The sequence below is a fragment of the Corylus avellana genome, chromosome ca5, assembly GCF_901000735.1.
Source record: "Corylus avellana chromosome ca5, CavTom2PMs-1.0".
Taxonomy (NCBI): domain Eukaryota; kingdom Viridiplantae; phylum Streptophyta; class Magnoliopsida; order Fagales; family Betulaceae; genus Corylus; species Corylus avellana.
This window is the reverse complement of record NC_081545.1, coordinates 30,732,248-30,744,180: the sequence shown is the minus strand read 5'-3', so window position 1 is coordinate 30,744,180 and position 11,933 is coordinate 30,732,248. Positions and strand designations below refer to the sequence as shown.

The 11,933-nt window shown below is 35.3% G+C and overlaps 1 protein-coding gene across 1 annotated transcript; it reads left to right on the top strand.

The window, feature by feature from the left end:
• The first annotated feature begins 3,848 nt into the window (after positions 1-3,848).
• Positions 3,849-10,516, top strand: LOC132181251 (UTP--glucose-1-phosphate uridylyltransferase). Its single transcript, XM_059594382.1, has 20 exons — positions 3,849-4,178; positions 4,361-4,408; positions 4,731-4,822; positions 4,967-5,057; positions 5,661-5,721; positions 5,805-5,882; positions 5,973-6,023; positions 6,165-6,238; positions 6,711-6,783; positions 6,888-6,945; positions 7,062-7,174; positions 7,964-7,996; positions 8,797-8,849; positions 8,915-8,990; positions 9,089-9,145; positions 9,232-9,315; positions 9,422-9,520; positions 9,605-9,709; positions 10,105-10,176; positions 10,265-10,516. The coding sequence occupies exons 1-20, from the start codon at positions 4,096-4,098 to the stop codon at positions 10,289-10,291; spliced, it is 1,428 nt and encodes a 475-aa protein (XP_059450365.1). The 5' UTR covers positions 3,849-4,095; the 3' UTR covers positions 10,292-10,516.
• Positions 10,517-11,933: the final 1,417 nt, after the last annotated feature.

Genomic DNA, 11,933 nt, shown 5'->3' with positions numbered 1-11,933 from the left:
TTTTAGGTGGTGTCCTATTCAAACCCATTTGACTCTTACACACTAGTTTTACAAATTTCCTAGTTTATTGATGTTTTTTCATACCGGATGATGTGTTATATTTCTAAGTGACTTTTAATATCACACTTTAACAAAAATAAAACAAAATTCCAAACTATTAACCACTTATTAGTATTGAAGCACGCATTATGGAACGGTAAAAGTAATCATAATCTTATTAGTCAAGAGGCTAAGAACCCAACAAAATTCGGCGTAGCCCATCACTAATACTAATACCTCAAATGAGCCCAATCAAAAACCTGGTACTTCTCTAAGCTCAAAATATACCTCATTAACCCATTAGATGAGCCCAAGTTCCTATCCATCTCATCATAGGCCCAACTCTAAGACATGGCCTAATTACCCATTGGACCCAACGGAAACCATAGGAATCATGAGAGTATGACAAATAGAACAAACCATCTTATAGTTATTGTTTTTGTAACCTTAATGTTGTTTTTGTTAATATTTAGACATGAAGTAATAGTTTATATTAGGGCCGGCAATTTTGACACGACCCGCGAATCCGACACGAACACGACACGAAAAAACAGGTATTGGGTTTGGGCTAATCGGGTTCGGGTCGTAATCGGGTCTACCCGATTAAGACCCGAAAATTTCGTGTCTGACGGGTCGACCCGTCAGACCCGGTTTTTTCGTTCTTTTTCAGTATCCGGGTCTGGCGGGTCGACCCGCCAGACCCGGTTTTTTTCTTTATTTTACCCGTCAGACCCGGTTGTTTTTCTTTCTTTTTTTCTGCCTCGCTTTAGACGGCTCACCTCACTCATTTTTTTTTTGATTTTTTGTATTTCTTTTTAGTAGCACACTTTATTGACAATTTATACAATAATGGTAATTAAATCCATGTAGCAAGATTTACAAAACATGCCTACGGGCTATGGTTACATTATGGTACATGTATGTATGCAAGTTTTCTCTTTTCTCTTTTTTCAATCACACATGTGGAAGTAGAAGTTTCCAATTTAATTGGTAAAGCAGATTCTATTTGATTCAATTTCTCTTCTACCAAAATTATCACTCTTTTTTTCTTTTTCTTTAATTGTTTTCTCTACCTTTTGTCTGAAGAAATTTTTGGAAATATTATTATTGGCACTCAATCCACAAGCAGATCTAATAACCAGTTAAGTACTACTGTGAGAAGATTTTTCCGTACTCTTAAGGCCATTTGTGCCCAAACAGATGCATATATATCAAACTTAAAAGGAGTTAAGTACGTAATTACCAACAAAAGAGAAAGCCAACAAGAAAACTCCAAAGGAGTAATTCCATTCATCAAGCTGACAAGAAACTGCGATTTTTATTGTTTAAATTAGTTTTTTAACACTTTTGTTACATGTGGGACTAAAGGGTGATGATTGAGAGCACACGGCGTGCATAGCACGCCTGTGCATTTTATTTTTTTTAATTAAAAGAAAAATTTTTACACGCCGCGTGTTGTCTTCATTTACCCAGGACTAAATTATAAGTGGACTATTTTAATAAATGAACTTACTTGTTTTAACTTTTAACTTTTAAGTTTATATGAAATTATGAGTTTAGTAATTTCTTTTGGAGTACAATTTGTCAATTACGATCACTTTCCAATTTTTTTTTTTTTTCTTATCCTTTATTAAAGCCTTTAATCTCTTATAACTCAATTTTTTGCATTGATTATATTGATGTATCAGTATTATTATTACAATTTTGAATTTTATTTTTTTTAAAAAAAAAAATTTATAGTTTAGGGTAATCGGGTCGTGTCGGGTCGTGTCTACACAATTAGACCCGGTTATTTTAAACGGGTAAAACGGGTCGTGTCGGGTTACCCGGTTATTTTCGTGTCATAATCGTGTCAAACCCGATTACCCGTTTAGCTAAACGGGTCGTGTCTGGATATAGGCTAATCGTGTAACGGGTACCCGCGGGTCGTAATCGGGTCGTGTATGGGTACCCATTTTGCCACCCCTAGTTTATATCTAGGGACACTAGCATTGGACTAGCCAAATGAGCTTTTATTAAAGCCAAAATTTGGTTTGAACCATATTAAGATCACCTTACAGACTCTCTATATCTACAATATTTTTTGGAGTTGATACAATTGTTAAGATAAATGATTAAATGTAACTAGCAACTGTATCAAAGACAAATAATTGTATATATCCACTTTTTTATTATTATTTACAGTCTCTGCGAGTATGGTTGGACGAGTTCCTTGGCTTCATGGGATGGTTTGGGCTATATTAATTCTTGGGTTGAGTCGGGGCTTGGTTGAACTTAAAAAAACGACAGTGGCGGGTGAAGTAGCGTCAGAACAGTAATGAGCAATGAGAGAGAGATCAGGAGGAGAAAGAGATTGAAAGATTAGTTAAAACAAATTATTTCATATAATAAGGATAGAAATGTTGGATTTGAAAAAAAATGATCTCGTATGAATGTGATATTAATTAATTAAAAAATAAAAACTCATTTTCTGATAACGGAATTGCATATCTTGACAACGAGATACAAATATCACATAATATCAATTCTCACGCTATTTATTAATAAATGGTGTAAAATCACTTTAAAAAATAAAACGACATTTGGCTGCGAATTGATTGGTGATCAGGCAATTGGGTTGGCGAAAAGGGACGAGGAAGAAAGAAAGGTAGCTGGACGTGGTCGATTAAGGTGGCAAGATGGTGTAGAGAGAGAGAGAGAGAGATTATTGTTTTTGTGAGTTAGTTGTCGGGGCAAACTAATGTCACATGCTTTTTGTTCCTTTGCGTAGAGATTCAAATTGATCCAACTCGATGTTTAAAGACTACATTAACACGTACGTTGACAACAAATATAAGTGTCTAAAATTAAATTGATCATATTCGAATAGTAAATATTAAATTATTTTAAACCCAATCTTAAGTTAGATGAGATCGTTTTAATGAAAGCATTAAATTTTTTCTTGTGTTTTTTTTTTTTAACCTCAACTTCAGCCGTTCCTAACAATGAAGAATGAACCACAAAAAAAAAAAAAAAAAGCCAAAAAAGCCAAAAAGAGGTAATCATCTTCAAAGGGATAATGACTACTATAGAATATATAGAGACCAACCAAATCACCCAAAACATGCTTTAGAGGGAGATTTCGCCACATCAACATGGCAACATGTTTCGGGGAGTGACTGGCTACCCTTTCAAGGTGATGGCTATTTTGATTATTTAAAAAGGGTGATGATACAAAATATGCCGGCATGTATGAATAATCATGTATGTCTTTTATTTTTATTTTATTTTTTTTAAATAATTATAATAATAAAATAAAATATTTTATTATTTTAAAATATCACATCACTCGCGCCCGCGTGATGTTTAACATCACCCATTTAAAAAACATGTTTGAAGGCATCAATGGGGACGAAAAGTAGTCGAACTAGGGTCGAATTACCCTAAAAACATGCTTGAGGATACTTCAAACATCTTTAATCTACTTTAGGAGGGTTGACCACCTGTTCTCAAAATGGGGGATAATCGGATCACCCATTTAGCCTTAACTTTGTTTCTATTTTTTGTCTTCTCTTTGGCTGACTCTCATCATTTTATTGCTAATCACATGCCCGGCAACTCCTAAAACTTGCAGGATCTCTCAATCCACCTTAAACCACCCAAGGGAAGAAAGTTAGTTAAATCTATTGACACGAGCCCCTGGATTTTGACAACAACAGCGGGAACTTGGGTGAGGTGTCACCTTAGCGTAAAAGAGGCGCCAATCTTTTCTAGGATTGGACGGGGGACAAAGCTCACAGCATCGTCATATTCGGCTGCATATTCTCCGCAATAGAATTCCTTTTTTTTTTTTGTGTGTGGGTGTCAAGTACTCTACTCTAAGCACCACTGCCATCACACCCGTTAGCTTTCGACACGATTAGGCTTTGTTTGTATTTTTTAATTTTATGCGTACCCCCTCCAAAATCAGAGTCATTTGCACCGTACGAAACAAATCGTCCCCCATATATACAAACAAACTTTCTCTTCTACACGCACTTTTTATTTCCAGATAATTCGTCTATCTCTCTCTGAGCAATGGCTGCCGCGATTCTGAACGCTGCTAATGCTGAGAAGCTCAACAACCTCAAATCTGCTATCGATGGACTCAACCAAATCAGGTAGTTTTTCATTCATTTACTGTAGGACACTCTGATTCCTATTTTTTTTGCTGTATCGGATCGAATTGTGGTGAATTTCTTGACTTCCGATTGTTATTCGGATTGTCTCTCTGCATTGGAGTATTAGATCTTAGATCTGAGTTTTAGTTCGTTCTTTGATTGTTTCGGTTTGTGTTTTGCAGTGAGAATGAGAAAACCGGATGCATCAACCTCGTCGCTCGCTATCTCAGGTGAACTATGCGTGAAGTTTTGTATAATTCGCTTAGATTTTTATGTGATGTTAAACCGTGCTTGCTCAGAGACCTGTTTTTTAACCTTTTCTGTTTGTTTGGTTGTCGAGAAAACGATGCAAGAGGAAAGGAAAAAATATGTATTTTGTTGATGTGATTCTTGATATGTTAATTAAAGATCTGGGGCTTCGATTTTAAATCTAATTTCTGTTCCTAAATTTTCCAGGCAGCCGAACGGTTACATATTATATTTTTTGAAGATTAGAAAATGGATTTGTTTTGACTTATTCTTTGTTTGGTTGTGATATTATGTGCGTTAAAGTGGCGAAGCGCAACATGTGGAATGGAGTAAGATCCAGACCCCTACTGATGAAGTAGTGGTTCCTTATGACACCTTGGCACCCACTACCGATGGTAAAGATCTTGACTATTTCTCCCTTTGCATGAACTTTTTCTTCTCTTTTTGAAAAATAGTGCAATTTTATAATCTATCTACACATGTCAATTGATTCGGTTTGAATAGTATCAGCAACTTATTAAATATCTGAATGGATGCAGATCCCGTGGAGGCGAAGAAGCTGTTGGACAAGCTTGTTGTGCTAAAGCTTAATGGAGGTTTGGGGACAACAATGGGTTGTACTGGTCCCAAGTATGTGATTTAGTCTAACTTCCGATATATTTGTTTTCTTGTGTATTTGTTTACTGGTCGAAAGCCTCCATTAAAATTGTGATTCTCTAGGTGATTTCCATTTTCAGATGAAACTTGAAGCTTAATAATAGAGTGGAGTGTGTTCTGTTCTTTGCTTTAGAAGTTCAGATGCTATTAATAATGTTGCCAGTAGTGTCAAAATTTTAAGCTATTAATAACTATATCTCATAATGGGCTGTAAGCGAATCAACTATATCTCCAGAAAAATTCGTAGTTAACTTTATTTAGGGGGCAAAAATCCATTATTTGTGCTGTAATTTTTTTTTTTTTAATGTATTTTACTTTTTAACTTGCTTGTAAATTGCACAGTAATTAGTTAGGATTATCTTGTTTATTCTTTTTACACCCCTTCTTGTTCCTCATCAGTAGTCTGTTTTTGTATTTTACTTATTTGTATAAGTTTTCCATTTTTTTAACGGCCATGTATAGCTTCAATTACTTGGTGGTCTGCTTTGCTCCTGCCTTGCTTACATTTTGTTCAGTGTATATTTTTTCCCTTGAACTTTCCATTGATAAATTTGTTTCTAATAAATTGAAATGCAGGTCTGTCATTGAAGTTCGGAATGGGCTGACATTTCTTGACTTGATTGTTATCCAGATTGAGGTCTTTGTCGTTTATGCTACACTTTTTTTCCCCCCTTTTGGTTGTTATACCTTGGCTTGCAACTAAACTTCAATTGTTTATAGAATCTCAATTCAAAATACGGGTGCAATGTTCCGTTGCTTCTAATGAACTCATTCAACACTCATGATGATACATTGAAGGTAAATTGTCTTTACTTTTACTCACTTATACTGTAATCTCTTTTTTATTAGATTTTCCTAATGCACTAACAAGTTTGTTGTCTGGTTCAGATCGTGGAAAGATACTCTAGCTCAAATGTTGATATTCATACTTTTAATCAGGTCCGTGATACTGATTCTTAACATTTTTTTTTTCTAAGCATATCGATTCTCTAATAGCTCTGCTTTAGTAACTACTTCCTGTTTACTGAAAACTCAAAACAACATATTTATACTTTATCCCGAATCTTTGGATTTACACAGAGCCAGTATCCTCGTCTTGTTGTTGATGACTTTAGTCCACTGCCAAGCAAAGGACAGACTGGCAAAGATGGATGGTATGTTTTTTTTATTTAAATTTATTATTTGGCTTACACTTTATCATCTCATGGTGAAACTCGAATAATTTTAACTGATGCAAAATGTTGGCAAGATGCTAGATATATGCAGTTGTTAATCCTTGCAAACTGAGTTTTGCTCTTTTTCTACTTACACGTGAATGTTTATCCATAGACTTTCGTGCTTGTACAACTATGGTAAACTCAGAAATACGATCTATAGACTGCGAGAGGATGGTGGTAGAACTAAACTCTTTCTTCTTCAATACTCTTTACCTCAGGACAACTACTTTAGATTTTCCTAATGTACTTTATTTTCATCCTTTTCTTGATTTTTCCCCCTTATAGCTAGGTGTCTTTAGCTATAAAAAGAAAAGGCCATCAAAACTACTAGAGTCCTTTGCCTTTAGTGGTTTATTTATTTCATTTTTTGCCTTTCCACTCATGACTTCTGAATGCATGTGACATGAAGGTATCCTCCTGGCCATGGGGATGTATTCCCATCCTTGAAGAACAGTGGCAAACTTGATGCACTGTTAGCACAGGTCAGCACCATGATGCATTTTATGATCACCTGAATGTTCACTGAGACACCAGTATGCTCATAAGCTTTATCTTTTGCCATATTTCCTTTTTGTCTCTGAACCAGGGTAAGGAGTATGTCTTTATTGCCAACTCGGATAACTTGGGTGCTATTGTTGACATGAGTATCCTGAAATTGGTTCTCAGTGACATCTTTTGGTTTCTAGCTTCGTTTTTGATGATACTGCATGGAGAAAAAAAAATCCTTTCAACTGCCTCTATCCTTAACTGGCTTTCTTAGAAATCTTAAATCATTTGGTCCACAACAAGAATGAATACTGCATGGAAGTGACACCCAAAACCTTGGCTGATGTGAAGGGCGGCACTCTCATTTCTTATGAAGGAAGGGTTCAGGTATATAATTATCATCCATTTTTAATTTTGCTTCATTGCAAGCTTCTGATTTTGTTTTGTCAGAAGCACGGCAGAGGTTTTGAAGTTAGTTTTTATCTAGATGCTCAATTGTGATTTGCTTGGGATAAATCTAAATATAAAATTAAAGCATTAGCGGTATGTTGCATATGCTCTTGACATATAATGATCAAAATCTAATAATGATCATTTTAAGTTTAATGGTGATTTTAAAAGCCACCTCACATTTGGGAGGATACAAGGATGACTCTTGTCCTCTTTCTAACATTACTCTTTCTCATATAATAGATTTAGTTTTTCCAATATTAAAATTTTAGTCATTATACAGCCAGTATTAATTACCCTTCCAAAATTTCTCATTTTGGCCAATTTTTGAAAAGGAATATAAACATATTGGCATATTGTCACATGTACAAGGAACATAGTTTTTAAAGACAAGGCTTATCGCTAGGTTTTTAGCTAGCTGAAAGGAAAATGCTTCCCATCTTCCATTTGTGGACTTAACTTTTGCTGGCCCGAACTACAAACTCTCTTGTATATGACATCTTACATGAGAATGCTTTCAATACCTGCAACGTAGTAGGGTATTGTTTCTATAAAGAATTTTAATGAAGATTATATTGTAGGCGATCAGCATCTGCTTTCTGATACCACCAATACACTACAATTTTCTAAAGTCTAGTACATAGAAATGTGATATATGATAGTTTCTAGTTTTTCTTTATAAATGATTGCATTTATTGACATTTTTTCTTTAATTACGTGATGCAGCTACTGGAAATAGCACAGGTTCCTGATGAACATGTAAGTTCTCGTTCTATCTTCCAATCTTTTCTCTTCTTTTGGTTTCCTTTGCCATTTTAATTTCACTTTGTAGATTGAGTACTGCTTTCAGTATCCAGAATTCTCTCTATAGAAGACCAAAGATACAACTGAGTTGCTAGAGTCCCTTATATAGCCAAGCTGATACACAGCCAGCTAGGCAGTTGTAATAGTGTACTAATTCAAAAGACCGTAATACAAAATTGGCATTATATGGATATAATAATTGACATAATTCAACCAGCGAGGTATCAGCTAAGCTAATTCTTTGCTATATGTTGGTGTAGCTCATCACCAAAAGAAGCTCATGATGCAAAATGGATTGAAGAACTTAATTGACTGCTTAACTGCTCTGAAAAATAGGCACCATTTCATAATTTCATAATTGATATTTCCTGAACTGGGAGGTAGAACAACAAAAGAGAGGGTCGGTGCAAGGTGTATAGGATCCATGTTGGAAAATAAATGGTGTAAGTACTTATTAACTATTTATAAATACTAATAAAAAAATCATTCCCTAATAGTATGTGAATGTGTTTACCTATAGAGAAGAAAAAAAACGTTGAGAAACATGGAAGTATCAATTTAACGAAGGAGGTGATATCATGCAAGTTAAGTTTTGAGTAATTTCGTGTCTGTCTCCACCAGTCAACCAGAATAGGGTGGCCATGATTATCCAAGCAAAGTGCTTTTTGCAATAATGAGGTTGTCATAATCTAAAATTTGTGTGAAGATGTCTTTGGCAAGTTTGTGGTTGACATGAAGTGGTTTCTTTGAAACAGGTCAATGAGTTCAAGTCGATAGAGAAGTTCAAAATTTTCAACACAAACAATTTGTAAGTCATGTTGGCCTAAGTGCTATTAACAAACATTGATTGAATGCTAACAAGATTTCACACAGGTGGGTTAACTTGAAGGCAATTAAGAGGCTTGTGGAAGCTGATGCACTAAAGATGGAGATCATACCAAACCCAAAGGTATATTTGATTTTTCTTATGGTGATGCTCCTATATTTGATCCGGATTTCTGATGCTTAGACAGGCAAGTAACTGGTAGAAGTTAATCTTGTATGTAGGAAGTGGATGGAATCAAAGTTCTTCAGCTGGAAACTGCAGCTGGTGCAGCAATTAGGGTACTTATTGTACATAAACTTATTCCTAAGATGTTTCTAAAAGTTGAAATTTGATCTTGTTATTCTTTTCATCTTGGCTCAACCAGTTCTTTGATAATGCCATTGGTATCAATGTACCTCGATCTCGGTTCCTTCCAGTGAAGGCAACTTCGGATTTGCTTCTTGTCCAGGTTACCCTCTTCTCTGACATTAGGAATAGGATCTTGAATAGTTTTTTGAGGTTTGTCTTACAGTCCTTTTTTGTTTTGTTTTCCTTCCTTTTCTTCTTTGCGGCAGTCTGATCTCTATACATTAGAAGATGGCTTTGTTCTCCGAAATGCAGCTAGGAAAAATCCTGCAAATCCTTCCATTGAATTGGGGCCTGAATTTAAGAAGGTGAAAATTATCACAGAGATCTTGTTTTATTAGATGCTTGAAGCTTCTTGATAGTGATAATGATTTTGTCATCCACCTTAACAGGTCGGCAACTTCTTGAGCCGATTCAAGTCTATACCTAGTATCATTGAGCTTGATAGCCTTAAAGTGGTGGGTGATGTATGGTTCGGTACCGGTGTTACTCTCAAGGTATTATATGTACTCTTATTGCTTTACAGTTGCCCATTTCTTTAAGTGTTTTCCTATGACTTCCAGATACATTTTACTTAACAATTAGCAGATAATGTTTTGATTTTAATATTTCTGAAATACGTCTAATTGATTTGCAATTTTGCCTCCTTACAGAGTTGATGCAATAAAACCTTTAACAAATTCTAGCCGTTGATCAAAATTTTTACCCTGTTTCAAAACTGCATCAGCTCCAAAAACATCTCATAAAAGTCCGAAACTCTGAATTTCTACCAAAACCCATTGTGGGTGCTTCAGTGAGGACTTAAAAGAATAGTTTTTCGTGTGGTCCATGCATGGGCGTACTTTGATTGTTGGCGACTGACTTTTCCGTCATTTTGGTTTTATTTTTGAAGGGGAAAGTGAGTATTGTAGCAAAACCTGGGGAGAAGCTAGAGATACCTGATGGAGCTGTACTTGAAAACAAGGTAAAAAGCTAGAATTTAGACCTTGTATATGATACCATGAGATTCTTTTACGATGTTTGGGCTGAGCATATCTAATTTCCATATCCAGGAAATCAATGCCCATGAGGATCTCTAAGCAAGTTGCTTTGAAAAGTACTGGAGAGTGTGCTCTTCACGCAGATCTTTCTTTTTGTTGTGCAATGCTCTTTGTATTCTGATGGGAAAATAAAAACGCAGTTTTGTTTGCAGTGTTTAAATGTGGAAGGCCTTTGGGCAGAAGTTATAACTTACCTTTTTGTTTTGTGAATGAAAATTTGATGGAAGTGTAGAAGTAAAGCGAAAATGAGTTTTTTAATGACAAGCACATGTTAGCTGTGCAAGTTCAGTTTTTTTATTTTTTTGGGCGGCGGAACTGTGAAAAAGTGTTGCGAGTGAGTAGTAAGATTTGCTATGATAGTAATTGCTGATGGCAAAGGTTCTACAGAAAATAATAGAATTGATCTTGTAACCAATAAATTTGTGGGGCTTCAAAATTATCAAATAAATCCCTCTGCAACTCTTTATCAAAATGATTAGGAGGGGATTTGGCTACTCTCAATAAGTAAGGATACCGATTACTCATAAAGGCCTTTGGGCTGACTAATTCACCCTCATCAAACAACTTTAAGGGTTATGAGGATAATTTGACCACCTCAAGAGCCCACTCCCTAGTCTTGGGAGTTCTTTGGCCACCCTTATGACTGGTTTTGGGATGTTGAACCACACATGAATCAAGTTTATTTTTCCTCATTTTGATATATTTAAATAGTCAGAAGACAGAAATTGGTATCTCTACCCTTAAAAAGTAGGGATACCGATTTCTTGTAAAAGCCTTTGGGTTGACTGATTCACCCTCATTAAACAACCTCAAGGGTTATGAGGATAATTTGATCACCCCAAGAGCCCACTCCCTAGTCTTGGGAGTTCTTTGGCCACCCTTCTGGCTGGTTTTGGGGCTGGCTGAACCACACCTGAATCAAGTTTATTTCTCCTCATTTGGATATATTTAAATAGACAGAAGACAGTCATATAAAATTGATCCTTGAAGTTCTCAAGATGTAACTCAATTGGCTAGGATTTCGCCTTATAAAACAGAGGTAAATAGTTTGAATTTTCCCTAATTTCTTGTGTAGACATGTAAAAAAAAAAAAAAAAAAATATGACCCTTGGACTATTGATAGTGCTTTGACTAAGTCATAACATCATCTCTATAATCCTTCTTAACTAAAGTTTGATCTCTCTATCTCTCCCCCCTCAAGTAGACTTAACAATATTTTCTAGACTCTCAAATGTTCTCGATTTTAGTTCTAAATTTGGTTCCCATCGATCTTGACAAATATACCCCCTACAAAACTTACAATTATTGTTATTAGGAAAAATTACAAAATTGGTCTCTAGAGTTTGATGTTATGACACATAAGTTTTTAGGGTTGTAAAATGATCAAATAAATCCTTGTGCTATGCCCCTGCATCAAAATGGACCCTCTATACAAGTTTCGGTCATTTTTTTGACAGAGCCCTTTGAAATTATAATTTTACCCTTAAAGAAAAATATGAGAACTTAAAAAAACTTAGTTTGGGAGGCCTCAAAACTATCTAGAAGCAAAGAATTAGTGTGATCTCACAGTTTAAGAAAAAAAATATCACATTTTAAAATTTGGTAGCCAGGTGCAAACGGGTATAACATTGAGAGGCTAAATGTACGTTGCCAATATATATATATATATATATATATATAT

Coding starts and splice junctions, on each gene's coding strand:
- LOC132181251 (XM_059594382.1), top strand. CDS start 4,096: ATGGCTGCCGCGATTCTGAACGCTGCTAATGCTGAGAAGCTCAACAAC. Junction 4,409..4,730: donor CTCGTCGCTCGCTATCTCAG/GTGAACTATGCG, acceptor TGTGCGTTAAAG/TGGCGAAGCGCAACATGTGG. Junction 6,024..6,164: donor ATATTCATACTTTTAATCAG/GTCCGTGATACT, acceptor GGATTTACACAG/AGCCAGTATCCTCGTCTTGT.